Raw genomic sequence first — 16,893 nt, 5'->3', positions numbered from 1 at the left:
AGAACAAATGTCCGTCCTAAACCAGGTCAGGACATGCGTATAGTGTTGTTGTGACCACACACCCACAGTCATATGAATATTAACAGCCCTACAACAAACTTTACACATAAAACTACTGAGAGATCAGGGGAGCCCAGCAGATGTATACATTATAGATACACACCTATAATGGAAGAGAGGCAATTATTGGGAGCAGTGGTAGCCAAAGTCAAATTTCAAGCAAATGCAACCATGTCTCACACACACACAATACCCCAATGCCCACAAACATTATGATCAGTTTAAAATCTTGATGCTCTCCCAGAGAGTTATTTGTTGTTCTTGTACATATGAAGGATTCGCTATTCTGAATGTAAATGTGAAAATTATACGCATAGAATGGAGGCCTGAGTAAAATTTCCATTACGCGGGCATAATCTTGTGTAGTTCCAACAATTTAGTGTGGCGTGAATTTCCCGCAGTTGTTATTCTTCCACATCATGTCATTTAACGCTGTTCTCAGAACAATTTAGGCTGTGAGCATAAGAACAACGCAAATTACCAGAAGGTGAGTGACCGCTGATTACAGCACTTGTGTTTTTTGCTCTTTTTTTGTGCGAAATACGTCCTCCTATCCAAAATCCTGAAGGTGCTAAATATAACACCAAATACTGGTTTAGTATTTTGAGTCATAGCTTGTCATTTTGCGTAACTATGCAACTTATGCACTTTAAACACAACCCTAACTATAAGATTCCCTAAGATGTCGATATACATCCAACAGCCTACACCACGTACTCAATACTCAATTGTTGCTTCCAAATGTGAAACGTGCTGACGACACATTTCATTCTTTGGAAAACCATAATTAGATAAATATATATGTTAAAAAGATTTACAGCTATGCCACTTCTAAACGAGGAGTACAGACCCTTATCACAGTTCTGCTGTACCCCAACGTGACACTGCAGTTTCAGCCGAGACCAGTTTTGCTATTTATATATATATTTTTTCCAAATCTCTCTTCCCACCCTATTGGCAGGCTCAACACATAAATGGCAGTCCCTAGTGAATTCCCAAGAAGTCTGGTCCTCGGTCATTTAGACCCTACTGGGGTCTTTGTAACACAATGAACTTGAATAATCTCAGTGAGCGGAGGAAGGGGGTGAGCTGGGGTCCCGTCAATAACATGCCGAGAGCTTGACAAAGGACCACTGGACCACCACTGTCAAAGAAAGCGGCTTCTGATCCGAACGCACAGGATGCTGTTGGCGGGATGGCAGAATTTCAATTTACAGAAATGCGTTTTTCCTCAAGTTGAATTTTATCTGTCATTGAAGTGCTCTGTTATATGTGTCCTTAATTATAAAAATATTTAAAAAGATAAACTCTCTAGGGCAAATGATCAGTTTGTGATTGGAAACTTCTGGATTCTTCTAGGATACAGTGCTTATGAGAGGCTTCATGGCCCTCTTCCATGTAAATATTCCCCCAAAAATGAACTGCCTGGGACATTTAAGGTGGGGATTCTCTTCGAAGCCCCAGGGTTATGTTTTCTGCAGATACATTTTGAGAGGCAAGGGAAGATTTATTTTTACTGTGGAACGTGAAAGACAAGGTCTCTAGCTCTGTACCTCAAATTTCCTTGACATGAACATTGCAGGAGCTTAGGGTACATTATTTTTAGTATTATTTTTTATGGCATTGCATACATTATTCGTTTTTTTGTTGTGTTTTGAAATTAAAGGCGTGAGAGAAACAGGAAGGAGCTACCCCCTCCACCCCAAAATCTTAGCACCTATTTGTAGGCTCTTTCTGAAACTGTTGCAAATGTCAAATAGGAACTTGTGGGTGGTGTTTTTTGCAGGGCCACGGAATCAAGCCAATTGGTTTGTTTCTTTATTTCCCATATAACCCGTTGATTCATAGAATGTACGATGGATAATTTGCGATTGATAATTTGGTGACACTGAACAAAGCAGAGAGCACTGGATTCAGTGATGGGAAGTAATGTATGGGAAAGAGATTATTCACGGTGAAATGATAACGTATGTGCATGTATTGATGCAAGGTGGCAAGGCCTGCTCTCTGTCATCCCAAGATGCCCCGATGCCAGAGGAATCCTTTGTTATTGCAGAACATGACTTCATGCAAAATCCCCTGTGAACAGAAACTCGGAAGGAACGCTTGGAAGTGGACTTGGACAGGTTATTTCAAAGTACTTTACAGAAATAGCCTTTTAAATTTAATGACTGTACAATTTCTGGAAATAAATATGAATCTGTAGGGGTCTGAAAGTTGCCTCGAGTTGAAAAGTTGCTTCCCCCCCGTTTCTGACATAAAGTCATCTGTAAACACAGCTCAAGCTAAGTGAATGGAAGTGTTTCCAGGGCGCAGCGCGGCTGCCAGGAACGCGCACAAGCCGCGCCGGTGCCAGTCCAGTGCCAAGGCTTGTGTCCAGGGGTCCGCCCGTCTGGTGGTCCTACGAGCAGAGGCCTCTGTGTGGAAGGGCAGCTGGCAGGAGCGCACTGACACATACTAGGCCGGCAGCCAGCGCTGGCCCCGGTTCAGGCATTGTGCTTCCAGCATCATTGAAGTGTCGGGAGCTAATTCATGGAAAGCTCGCCGAGTTGGCAGCCCTTTCAGGAGGTTCTCATTGAGTCGCGGCTCGGCTGCGCTCCATGAATGCACCACGCTTGGCCAAGGACCACGCTGGGGCTGCGGTGCATTAATACGAGACGCAGTGCAGTGGACGAGTTTCCCACTCTGGTACTGGGAAATCTGATTATTTAAAGTTTTACTGTGCTGAGCAACTCTTTCAATTAATTTGGCTCCACTTTCCAAATGGGAAGGGTGAGTTAGGTTGGAGGTGACTTCAGTTTGCGCAGTCTCCTCCCCATGATCAGTCAGTGTAAATAGAATTAAATCATTTTGCTTTGCTTTTTTCTCTTGCACACAGTTGTTTGTGATGCAACTAGTCATCAAATCTGTTTCAGACCACATTGTCCACAGCATAAATGTTTCAAACTTAAGTTGCTCATTTAAATGAATATACCTCCTAGTTAATCCTGACTACCCCAGTTGACAACATTATATGATCCTGTTCAAATGACTTTCTATTCTGATGTTTCCTCACCTTCGTTGGTTAAAACTGAGAAACTGATTACCCACCACAAGTCTGTTCACACTTGAAAGCATCAATTGCTGATTTAGTTTGAACTAAATCAGTAAGTAGGCTTATTCTCTGTAGGGGCAGGTAGAATGTCCCCGCTCTGTTCCATGGAGTGAAGTAATTGGACGGTGATCATTCGGACAATATAAGTGTCTGCTTCCTGACAACACAGGAAGATAACAGTCTAATGGTTTGCTCCATTATTGTTGGCTGAAAGATACCATGGATGTCCCAGACCTGAACAAACGCGCCGCACTGGCACGCTGAGTAGTGTGGAACACTGTTCTGAACACGCCTTGACTCTCCACTTGGAACTTGTGCTTCAGTGTGCACACGTGTGTAAGGAAGGGAAGAAGTGTATAAGAGAACTTCTTGTCGGACCCAAAAGTATTCCTTCAAATAAATATTTGAGGATTGGGTCAGGAATACACTTGGCTAGGTTGTCACCAAAAGACTGTGCGCTGTTATTGTGTCATATGGATCTGACACGCGCAGCTCCTAATGGATTTCCCCAATGCAGTCTGTCCACTCACTTTGACTTACTCTTGTTAGTTCATTCATACTAATGAGAAAAACTATGCCACCCACTGACCAGCTATCGAACTTGGTAAACTAGTTAACAGGGCAAAGAAATCTCTTAAAATGTGGTAAATTAAGTTATACGTACATAAATTGTGGGCTATTCACCTTTTCTGTTTTCCAAGTAAAAGAATGTGTAATTATGTTTGGCAGTGTTCATTGGCAAACAAAATTAATTTACAAGAGGCATGATGGTGTCAGTTAGTATTAGTGTTGAGCATGTATCATTAGTGTGGCGGGGTTGGCACAATAGGAGTCCCCCGCTTCCCTGACCTAGCTGTCTTTTCTGTTTAGAAGAATGTGTAAGTAATAGGTCGGACTATAATGGGTGATCTCTTGGTTAAATGATCTGCTCCGATGTAATGGTGCCTCCTGTTGACTCCAGGGGGCTCTTATATGCTGTGGTACCCTAGCCTATGGCACACAGTTCTTATTTCCCCTTTCAAATGATGTTGCATGTAGTATTGAAGTTGACAGGAGAAGGAGAAGGACGCATGTGTCCGCAGTAAGAGCTGAATGGGTTTTTGGAAACCCATAGGGTTTAAGCATGGAAAGAACTGGAGGATGCAACATGGTCTGGGCTGCTTAGAGCCAAGCCTGCTAACCCTTCTTCTCAGAACATGGCCAGAATAATGAGAAAGCTTGTCTATAGTCTCATCACTGCATTGGCAGGATGGCACCCTTGCATGCGCATAACCAGGACTTAAATAAGCAAAAGGCCATCCACACATGAGAGTATTTAGAAAGTTCAAAGAGCACTGGGGCGATGAAACTTGTATATGGCCTCTGGGCAAGGGGCAGAGAGTAAAAGCCGTCTATCGAGGTAAGGCAGTAAAATGGCAAGTGACAGAAATTCAGTATAGAGAGTGCCAACGGAAGTTACATTTAGAGGTTGATCTGTAAACAATGGCCAGAAGCCAACAAATGTTTCCAAACGACAACATAAAGACATTCTAGAGGGCATAACATTTAATTTGTAAGCTAATCGCCAGTCAACAACGTCACTTACCACAGCTCTAGTATGCACCTTGTGCAGTGTGCAGAACGCTCAGTCGTGCACAGAAACATACCGACATGGGAAGAGAATGATTGAAAAATGTGTGACCTGTCAATATATTGATACTCGTAAAATGCTAAATTAAGGTAATGTTCCAAAATGTGTGACCTGACAGTTGCATATAAGAGAAGTAATCAATCACTTAAACAGACCCTTTCATATCGGTTACCAATAACAATGTGGTATTTATAAAGACTAAGCTGGTCTCTGGAACATAAGGATACCACTACACACTTCTCACATTCTCTGCTGCATAACCGAATTCACACCCCTCTTCTTGCTGTGTTTCTTTTTGTTACCTTTTGTTGTGAATTTGCTTCCAACATGCCCATTTTTTACTGACTTCACCAGAGCTTTACATACATTGCAATGTTCTCTTTGTCTTTTGTCAAGAAGGTTGATGGAGTGCACACCTTTTGTATCACAATTTTTCAACGTTTGTCCAGTTTTGAAGTTGTTCGCGTGCCAAGTCCAGAATTGTGGTCTGCCTTAAAACCACATACTTGTGTAAACAACAGAAGAAATGGGGCGACATCTCACCCCATGCCGGGCGCACTGCGATGATATATGCATACCACTGATGCAAAAAGTTAATCCAGATTTCATCACGATTTTATTCACATTTCATCCACTGCTGCAAGGTTTCCATAGTTAATCCATATGTCACATGAGAGATGTCTTAAGCTTAACACTGTAACCTTACAGCTGTAGAAATGCCCATCCAGGCTTAATTCGATAGCTAGGAGAGTGCGTAAGTAATCCTCTTAAGTTCATCCCGATCACCCTAGCATTTTGGGCCCGTTTTCGGACCTTCGTCAGGGGTATTCTACAATTTAAAAAAAAAAAAAACATCATTGCGAGATCATACATTTAAGTTATGCAACTGTGTTCATTATTTACAATACCGCGGATTATTGTCCCATGACTCATTAGCAAAATTAACATCTTCCCGCTAACTGTAGCTGAAACACTAACACTAAATTAATGTCTAAATCCACTTCTCTCAACCTCCCTCGTTTCACACCTATTCCAACTCACCCTTCGTCTCCCCATACAACAGTGCCAGTAAACATATATCCAAGTGTTCTATGTTCTGTATTTATCCTCCAACAATACCATCTATTATATCAAAGTGTTTACCTTCACGATGTCCTCTTCATAACATCCCAAACTGTTTTGCATATTGCATACTCTCATCATCCTGCTTTCAAAACACCTGAGATGTATCTCCACCCTCTAATGACTCCTCTCTCTCACGGGTCACCGTTGACTTTTAACCCTATGTCTTCTGTAACGCTTGATTTGAACCAGTGTAATTCGTGACTGTGTATACCAAAGGGTGCTACCTCTTGATGTTGACCCCCTTCACTGTTTATGCTTTATCAATCATCTTTGATTAGTCCCACTGTAAAAACTCCAGCACCACTTCATTACATCCCCCGTTCATTATGGTTACCGAAACTGCTGCACTACAACTCCCACACGACACTGCGATTGCCCTCCTTAACTACGTTAACCCAAACCGATACACACAATATTCCTAGACGTCAGACTACAGCACCCCGCCCACCCTTTGCTGACATTCACAGCGTTAATTAGATGAAATATTGCTTATTTGTGTTTAGATCCAAAAATTACAGTATTCTTCTGTTCATTTCTAGTGTATCAAGGTGCATACTCACAATAAACACGTTAATAAAACAATAATTAAATCACAATCTACTTTGAAGTTTCTTGCAAAAAACATAGTTCAACATCAAGAGGTAGCACCCTTTGGCATACACAGTAACAAATTACAGGTGTTTTAAAAGTGGGATGATGAGAGTACGCAAGACGCAAATCAGTTTGGGATGTTATGAAGAGGACATCGTGAAGGTAAACACTTTGATATAATAAATGGTATCGCTGGAGGATAAAAACAGAACATAGAACGCTTGGATTTATGTTTACTGGCACTGTTGTATGGGGATACGAAGGGTGAGTTGGAATAGGTGTGAAACGGCTAAACGAGGGAGGTTGAGAGAAGTGGATGTAGACATTAATTAAGTGTTAGTGTTTCAGCTACTGTTAGCAGGAAGACGTTAATTTTGCTAATGAGTCAGGGGATAATGATCAGCGGTATTGTAAATAATGAACACAGCTGCATAATTAAATGTATGATCTCACAATGATGTTTTTTTTTAAAATTGTAGAATACCCCTGACGAAGGGCCGAAAACGGGCCCGAAATGCATTGGGTGATCGGGATGAATTTAAGAGGATTACTTACGCACACTCCTAGCTATCGAATTAAGCCTGGATGGGCATTTCTACAGCTTTAAGGTTACAGTGTTAAGCTTAAGACATCTCTCATGTGACATATGGATGAAATGTGAATAAAATCGTGATGAAATCTGGATTAACTTTTTGCCTCAGTGGTATGCATATATAATCGCAGTGCGCCCGGCATTGGGGTGAGATGTCGCCCCATTTCCTCTTTGTCTTTTGCTCATTGTTACCCAAGTGCTTGATGTACCTCTGTAGGAGACAAGATGCTGAGGTTGCTGTTTTAGGTGTCCTGGGTATAGTAGCCAATGTCGCGTAGAGGGTACACGTAAAGTGGAATGTATGATGCTGGTGGATAAGAAACCTCTTGCCCCACCTGTAACAGAAAATATTGGTTTGCTTCTTGCTCAGGTTAAGACATCCAATGGTGTGTTATATGGTGTTATTCAGGTCTCGCCTACGCAGCGCGCATGCGCTGCATAGGAGGACCTTTAGCCGTCGCTCTGCTCATTTTCAAGCACACACTCGTGCTTGTGGCGCCATCCACCTTGCGGGAGCGAGCAAGGGCACGCCACAAGCACGAGTGCATCGCTTGAAAATGAGCAGACTGCGCATGCACCACTCCCGGGCTCACCTCCTGCTCCCCCTCTCACTCACGCGCATTCATTGTTTTTTTTTTTTACTTTCAGTGCGTTTTTATTGCCCGACAACAACACGCTTTGCGCTTATCTTGTGGGATGGGTACTGCATTTCCCATGGATCCTGGCTGCAAAATACTAATAATGATGTTTAATACCCATCGTGTTAGCATCATTGACTGTTTTCTTGCCCTGTAATCACTCTTTGTGTAAACACCACAGAAGCTTGCTTTGACTGTGATTTCAGACGTTCCTTGTATAACTGTGGTGCGTCCTATACGCCTGCCACATTGCCCTGATTCAATGCTGGAACATGACGTGCTCCGCATGTGCGTTGCAATCCCGGTATGTAGCACAACCCCCATGAATTCATGGAGTGGATAGGATGCATAATTGGCACTCGTGATTTCCTTTATTAGCAGTGTTTACTGCCACGGTTAGTGTCCTTTGACCTGGTGATGGAAGCAGTACATTTTGCGCTCATTCCGCTCCTGTCTTGCACGTAGAACCTGTTTAAGAGTGAATCTAACCAAGGACTGGTGTGTGCTTACCCTTGTTATGTACTGTATGTCGTTGTTACCAGTGCTGTGCCTTGTGCACTGGCTTTGTGGTGGCAATCGTAAGTTCGCCCAAAATACACTCCCATCTTAGTTATGAAAGACTTTGAACAGTATCTTCTGCTACACAGTTCAAGTTAACTCCCGGACAAGTCCTTTCATAATCAGCTACAAACTAAAAATTGCATTTTAGAATTGCCACCAAATGTAATTACTTTTCGTTGGAGTCACATTCAGAATCCAATTTTTTCGACACATTGCTCTCTTGTGAGGACTGTTCCATCGTGGTCAGAGTTCAGTTCCTTAATCAACAAACATACTTTAACCTCTGGTTGGGACTGCATAATAACTCTGTCAGCAATGCGTACCAAAATGGATCTTCCGTTGGTGGACGCTCAGGAATGTGCTGCATGGCTAAACACTTCAAAGGTCCCAAAGGTTAAAGGTATTGGCTATGCCAATGCTCAGGGCTTTAAGTGGGATGAAAAACCTTGGTGGTCTCTCAAAGGGGCGTGGCCTATGTAATTAGGGGCGTGGCTTAAAACACGTAAGCGAAAAATCTATGCCTACCATATTGTGCCACCCGACTTGTATTTTGCTGTTTCTGTCACTCCATCCAGATATATGATACAACTCACATGATACCTACAAGTCAGGACTATTGGCTTTGTTAATGGTTGTTAGTTGCATAAGATAAATAAGCAGCAACTATGGTTTGTATATAATATTGAAAAAGCTTCCACTTAAAGCCCAGATGACACCACAACACTGTTGCTGCTCCTGAGTTTCAACAAGCATTGGCATAGCCAATAGGTCTCGCCTTTGGGACCTTATAAGTGTTTAGCCATGCAACAGTTGATGTTGTTACACCAAGGATATTGTGCTGGATAACTAAACACTTATAAGGTCCCAAAGGCGAGACCTATTGGCTATGCCAATGCTTGTTTTAAGTACTATGTTCAATGTCATGTGTTCTATGATCTTTATTCTAAGTGCTGTGTTCTTATAAAGAACTCTTTTACCAATGTAGTGATCTCTAGGTACTGAAAACTTTAGTCGATGTGGGCACTTCAATCTAGACAAGTAACTTGGAAGAGGCAAGTGATCTGTGATGACGCCGAATGCTTCTAGAACAGAACTCTGAAGTGTGGCGTTGACACTCTTTTATCTCTTTTATCTCCAGATGATCATATAGCGTATTCTAGAGAAATTTTATATCTTAAAAGGGGGGTTCTGGGTTGTAGAAGATCTTGAGTGTAACATGCATGGTTCTCAGAAAAGAAGCCAACAAGGTTTGTCAGTCGGCTCTCATAGGTGAATTCCTGGAGACAAATTAGGAGCAGCATTTGTTTTTCACTTGCAAACATATTATTCAATGCCCTGTCTTTGATAACACCTAATATTCAAACAGGTGGTAAATATACAGTTTGTGCAGTGTGCTATGTATGTCCATAAGAATGCTCTAGCAAGAAAACACCCAGAAGGAGCAAAATATCAATAGACAAAACTTATCCTTCAAAGATTTATGAAGTAACAACCAACCAGGTCAATATCAAAGGATCAGCAGTAATGAAATACATACTTTAAAGTCAGTGGTATTTCTAAAACTATTATGAAATGTTCATACTTTGCTGTCTGTCCAACATATCCTCCTGCAGGTAGTGTAACGTAAAGGAGGCGGCTAGTGTGATGCGGATGCTTCCTAAGCTGCTTACAAGATCACCCGTCACATTACCTATATTGTGCTGTGGGATGAGGCTTCTGCACCACAAGCTCGTTCTGCACCTCCAAAGAAGGTAGTAGACTTAGAACAACCTTTAAGGGACCAATACACTGATACCAGAGTGTTAAAGACCTTTAAGCAGCAATTTTGAACCTTTTCAATTCTGTGATCCCCACGTAATCATTACTAGAATCCGGTGTCCCCTACTTAGTCATTATTGGAATCCAGGGCCAAGCAATTTCAATGATTTGAACTGGAAAGCAATACACAAGTCAAGCCAGTACACAGATGTTGAAATATTTAAATTTATCAACAAATATAAAAAAAATCAGCATTTTAATTGTAATGTGGGGAAATTGGAGCAAAGGCCACCCTTTGTCCATACTATATTCTGTTTGATGCACTGCACTGCACTGCTCCCACTAATTATTCAGAGGATTCCAACTTATTTTAAGCCTGCAGTTTCAAATTGGTTTCCATTTACTGAATGTTTTAGAAAATTCAGTTTTACATGTTGCTTCTATATTTATTTATGAACACCTTAAAAATCTATTAATATTGAATTTTCTAAGCAGTCAGGGATGCGCTGCCTTTCAGCACTGGTCACCAGTTATTATGCTTTTTGATACTACAGGGATAGTCATATGTGAAATTGCAGTGCATTTATATTGACTCCAGTGTTTCTGATTTATACATGTATACAGGTTGAAATGAACTTATTAGCAACATTCTAACCCTTTTCTTTTTTTCCCATTTTAGCCGCAGCAGGTGGTCCAGAAGAAACCAACTAAGGTAAGGCTTGTTTAATTGTCACAAATGCTACATTAACACAACTAGTTGTAAGATCTCTACCTCGCTAGGTGCTCACCTTTAAACAAAGATGTTGGCCTTTCCGTCACAGACAAAAACTCCTGCTTTCGACTAAATCTGAAATTACAAGTTTGGTGTCAGTTCCAGCCACATGTCCACCTGCTTAAAGCAGATTGATATGTGGCCAGAAAAAAGTCTGGAATTTAGGGAAAATACGTGGAAATTATGTTGATAATCCTGACTTCGGCTCGCTATTTCCAATTTCACATATACCTATAACGGGATAACTTCTAATCCACCAGTAATACCTACACCCCATTGATTCCAGGTCCAGTATTACCTTCCAGAAATAATGGCAACTTTAGCCTGAGAGTTTAAATGTGCGGGAATGTGATTTAATTGAAAAGCAAAATTTCAGTATACCAAATTTAAGGATCTAAAACGTTTTATGATTAAAAAAAAACATTTAGTAGAATATCCAAAATTGAGGAATTCAGCCACTTTGGTTTTTCCAATGGCTAAACCATTATCCATGAGCCAAAGATTGACTGTAGCCCTGTAGGCTACTCAACTGTCGACCTGGTTACAGGACCCAGATTCGTACCATTGGATTAAAGATATTGCCCTAGAATCTCTAGGCATAACACTGCCCTGAGATGGAGGCTTCACAGACAAGGGCTACAAGGACTCTGATAAGTAAATCTTTTGATCAGTTTACTGTTTACCTCAAGTTGCAATTCTACAAGATCAGAGGAGAGGGTGAGTAATGACTGCAAAAGTTGTTCTTCATTCCTTATGATAGTATGGCATTCAGCGTAATTCATGAGGCCAGCCGGGCTCCTAGTCTGACTATTGGAAGCTCTACGTACATCCGGGTTGTAATAGGTAAAGCGTTCATCTAGAGCTTTGCAAAATGGTCTTCCAAACAGTGCCCCAGTCGGTATTCAAAGTGATAATAAGTCACACATTTTGAATATTTGATATGCTAGGATGACAATGTAATACATTTAAGCCTAATAAAGAATTTCTCTCTTCTGTTCTGAAGCTGTTAAGTATAGCTGCAGGAGAATATTTATCATACTTTTACAACATTACAAAGAAGAAGATACGCAAGTCCTGGGAGACTTGAACATAATTTTTAAAAGGATAGATCCGTAGAGTACCACTGACTGAATCTTCTTCCACATTGAGAGGGTCATGGTAAAAGTTTGCCTATATCATATGTTGTCTTCCTCTTGGATAACAATGACCCATCTCGATTGTTCATATGTGCTACCAGAAAAAGCTAAGTTTCCAAATATCAAACCAGGGTTATTTATTTTTACTAGGAGCCAGCTAATGTAGGTAAAAGAGCACATACTACATCAAACACCACCTGGTTAGGAGCCAAAGTATTGTAGTGTAGTCTATAAATAATATTTGATCCTCTTGTTACCAGTGTGTGAGAGCATTACCTTTTAGGCATCAATGGAAACTGTGGCAAAAGCTTTAGAATCACATCTGCCCTATCCCAAGGAAATGTCATTGTGGATTGCAAGAGGTTTGCATCATGAAGGAAATTTTGCAGCACTTCAACTTCACTGAAATATTATCCAAATTAAGTAATATGCAGATCCACAGTTCTGTTCCCAGACATCGATTTCCTTGAACTAACTCTGCCTGCACCTCATCAAGTCCTGAATGTCCCACACATAATTGAAGCCTAGAACAGCTAGCAACAACTAGTGCAAACCTGGTCCAATGACAAAAAACCTTGATTGTCTCAATCTCCAACTTTCATTGACTTGCAAGTCACTTAGTGCACCCAGGACATCTTATTTACTTTTGCGAACACAAGGTCAAGAAAACAAAGATGGCCTAGTTTCCTATATTAAAGAAAGTGGAAGTGTTTCTCCCACAAAAGCACTTCAAAACTGCTGTTTTAATACTTTAACACTCTTGCAACCGGATAGTTAGAACAACTAGCTCTATTGCTCTGCCAGACTCCAAACTCACTCCCCTTAGAACATCCAACACTCCTCATACAGGACCCAAAGAAAAGTGATCACATCACCCCAATAGTCTTGGAATGTCATCAGCACCCCTGCCTACCTGGACCAAGAATACAACCAGACTAGAGAAAGGTGTAAAAAGAAACAAGCATTGGCTTATAAGTGTTCAGCCATGTAACAGTTGATGTTGTTGCACCAAGGATATTGTGCTGCATAACTAAATACTCATAAGGTCCCAAAAGCAAGACCTATTGGCTATGCCAATGATTTTTTGGGGGGTAAGTAAGAGAGATGATAATAATTTAGGGCTGTAACAACTGGAAGCTGTCCAACATGTCTATCTAAATCATTGTTTCTGGCTGCAGAGGTTTATTTTATTTATTTGTTGTTATTTTGGGTAGGCCTAGGAAAACATTTAATTACTCCAGCACCACAATTTAAGAAATTCCTGGATTTCAGATCACGCAAAATGTATGGAATATCTCGAAATTTTAGCATGGTGTGATTTTCTGTAACTTTTTTCTTTTAAGTGAGTTCGCACCTTGGGTAAAAAAGTCTTGAGAGTTACCAGCAGGTGACTGGTTCGTGCGGAAAATGTAGAATTTTTTTTTTTTTTTGTGATCTAGTCTCCGGCTGATAAAATGATGTGATTTTGTAGTCCCTTAGTGGTGGGTAGGCATTTTCTTTTGATTTTTGGCAGGGGAGATTAGTGATTTGCCCAGAATCACAGGATGCTGAGAGGACGACGAAGGTCTAACCTGGTTTCCCAGTTTCACATTAGGCAGCACTGACTGTGCCCATTCCCTTTAGACAGATTTCCCCTTTGGCATCCCGGTAGTCTAAGGGATATTTCACAACGGATCCCTTTAGAGGGCCCAGGCCGACATTTCACTGCCATTTACAGTCGAATAATGACCACTTTCCTTTTATGACCCCAAATGCATAGCCGTTCATAGCTCGCAAAAGACCTTGCAGTGAGTCTGTACAAACCTCAGCAGCGTGTCTCTGCAAGATAGAACTGCCGAATCTGCAAACGAAGTCCACTCTTTTCTGTCAGCTGTCGGATAGGCCGCTTTCATTTTGGTGCCCGGGACTATTCACTGCCGCCCGCGCATGGCGAGATGTTATTCCTACCTCCGGCTCAGCTAAAACAGTGTCTGGTTTGCAGAAACCAAAATCGTAGGGGGGGACCCCCAACCCCATGGCTGATCAGGGTTAAAAGCACAGCAGGGGTAGGAGAAAGCTTGCTCATGAATGGAAGCCCCGGGGCAGCAGCGGGACATGTGTATTGCATTACCCAGTTAGCGCGCACAGCCCACAATGCACCTCTGAGAGCCCCTGGGGCGGGACACGCCCTTGCTGCTCATCCAGTGCAGTGAGGAGAAACCGTGTCAAATGCGGGGTTCCGAGAGAGGCCCTACGATGAAAGGTGGGAATTTTTTTGTGGGTAGCGGGGGTTGGGGGATGCAGGGGTCCGGGGCCGTTCAGCAGGTCTGCTGTTACTAAATTGCAAAGTTGGCCCCTCAATAAGGTATGCAGCGCACACCTGGCTCCTCAGAACGGTATTGATTTCACATTCCTTTTCGAGCGAAGCGTGTCGTATCTCCCCATCAGACTAAGGTACATTATGTGGGCCACAATTTAAAGGGAAACCAACATAGTTTGCTGCGAGACAGCTTGACGGTGGGTTAACTTGCAATCTCAGCGTGCACTCGGATGGGCTTAGGTTCTGTTTACGTCCAGGCAGCCACACGTTTAAATAACTTTTGGCTCCTGATAAAAGAGAAAACGCACACTCATTGAAGAAAAGAACGAGGCACCATTTGAAAGTATTCACGCAGGATTAAAACAAGCGCTGCTGATGATAATGAATTCCAGGGTGCCGGGCTGCTTTAAACAAATAAAAAACTAGCCCAGGAGTGGTGCGCGCGTGCGCGCGTGCGCGCGTGCCCGCCGCTGCATGCGAATAACAGATGGCACACTGCGCGCTGCTGCTCGTAACCGCAAGCCGTAGGCCGTGGGTGGATACATTTCCTGGTAAAGGTGGGACATGCACCCGCCTTTGCCCAATTGCGTGCTGTCTTCGCACGCAAAGCCCACTAGAAACAAGCATTGGCATAGCCAAAAGGTCTCGCCTTCAGGACCTCATAAGTGTTTAGCCATGCAGCACATTATCCTGTTAATAATCCGGCCACACTATTTTAGGCCTATGATGTTTAAGGACGCAATCCCTGTGTGTCATCGACAGAAACATGCTTTGTAATGTACCATAGTAACACTGGGCTGCAGAAGTCAGAGCAGACTATCAATCTACGCAATTCGACCAGTGGAGATGTCTGGAGATGTCTGTTAAAAAAACATATCTTCCACTCATGTGGTAAAATGCAGGCATGTGCAAATGGTAGCAACACATCATACTCTAAGTACACCAGCCGGAACATGTGAGGTTTTGGGTGAGTGGAGGACATGTCTTCAGGAAGAGCAGAGCAGAGGGTTTTAGAAGCAGGACAGGGGACGGGAGGGGACCAGGGGGTGGAGGGGGGCAGGTGTATGGGGAAAAGGGAAGAGAGGAGATACATTTCCTGGGAAAAGTGGGACATGCACCCGCCTTTGGCCAATTGCATGCAGTCTTTGCACGCGAAGCCCAATAGAAAAAAAGCACACAAAAAAACAGTGTGAAAAGTCCAGATTGATTCCAAGAGGTCGTTTTCCTAGAGCAGCACATGCGCGCTGCGCTAGGCTCGACCTAAAAAAGCTAAAAATAAAAACACGCACAAGCATGTGAAAAGCCCAGATTGATTCCAAGAAGTCGTTTTTCCAGTGCAGCGCATGCGCGCTACGCTTGGCTCGACCTAAAAAAACCATAACGGGCCTACTTCATATAAGCACTTAGGAACATCATCCCCATTGAAGAGGCACCTCTTTAAGGAACACTACAATACGATGTGTTAACAATACACCTCTGCTCCCAAAACCCAGCTGCCTCTCCAATTACTTATTGGCTATCATTTTTGTCTCCGATTTAATAAAGTGTTCTTTTGCCTTTTAGCTCGGTTCATGTGATACAATACCACATATATGCATAGTTTAATTTTTATGCATTTATATGCATTCATTAATTTTGCACCTTTCTACCAGCACAGCCCCATACCTGGCATTCTGCACGCACTCTTCTCTGAAACAGCACCATGCATGGCATATCCCTCATTGGCCTTCCCTGTCAAAGGTCTATTTGCTCCAGTTCTCAACTTGTAAATGAATACATGACAGGACCCAAACCTTTGCTCCGAAGTCCACATCCAGTATTATTGTATGTCAGTGTGCTGAATTCCAAGGCTGCATAGCCTTGGTTCCATCTCTTGTTGCTTTTATCCTTCACCTTACGCTCCCTGCCTCTTTATATCACTCTTGCAGGCCCTGCTCTCTCCATTTGACGCTTTTTTCCATCTTTATGGATGTCCTTCATTCCCCTTGTGTGTTTTTCACTCTCATGCTCTGGGTCTAAATCTGGTGTAGAAAAATAAGTGCTGGTTCCCAAAAATGAGATTTGGGGAGAACCACCGGCTCAAATTAAGCAATGCCCTACTTACGGAATTTCTCCAAAAAATGGCCAGCACAACTACCTCCTGAAAACAAAGCTCAACACCTGGTGTTATGTATTAAAGACACATACCCGCCAACCCAGCTGCTTTTTCTTTGTGCCCAAACAGCTACTGAACAGTTTTACTGAGGGAACTGCTAAGGAAGGTGAAGAGGATGCCAAGTGTGGATGTTGTTTGCGTTATCTGTGCAGCTCAAGCGAGCTTACCATAGAGGAGCATCCTTCCACCCTTCCTAGTCACTGTCTGACCAGGAAAGGGCTGAAGGGATGTCAAGGTATATCTGGTGATAGATTGTTTAGCGGCCATAGAACGATGTCTGTCTCCTTCCAGAGCAGGCCCAACAGCTCATCAAGACGGAGGAAGAGCACAAAGGCCATGTTCGGTTGCAAGACGCTACTTCGAGGTCAATAATATTGAACTACAGACTGACCACAGCTATAACAGAACTTATTCATAGGGACCAGTCGGCTTTATGCCTCGCAGGTCGACGAGACTCAATCTTAGACGGGTCTCCAACTGGT

General features: G+C 42.5%; 1 protein-coding gene across 2 annotated transcripts in view; it reads left to right on the top strand.

Annotated features, from left to right (window-relative positions):
* HMGA2 (high mobility group AT-hook 2) overlaps window positions 1-16,893 on the top strand; it is a 212,277-nt gene that overhangs the window by 155,868 nt on the left and 39,516 nt on the right. For both annotated transcript variants that reach the window (XM_085653423.1, XM_085653425.1), the window contains exon 5: window positions 10,729-10,761. In XM_085653423.1, the coding sequence (XP_085509549.1) occupies window positions 10,729-10,761 (33 nt within the window). The remainder of the gene's footprint in view (window positions 1-10,728; window positions 10,762-16,893) is intronic.

Source organism: Triturus cristatus, chromosome 4_1 (assembly GCF_964204655.1).
Source record: "Triturus cristatus chromosome 4_1, aTriCri1.1, whole genome shotgun sequence".
Lineage (NCBI taxonomy): Eukaryota > Metazoa > Chordata > Amphibia > Caudata > Salamandridae > Triturus > Triturus cristatus.
This window is presented reverse-complemented; position numbering and strand designations above follow the sequence as displayed.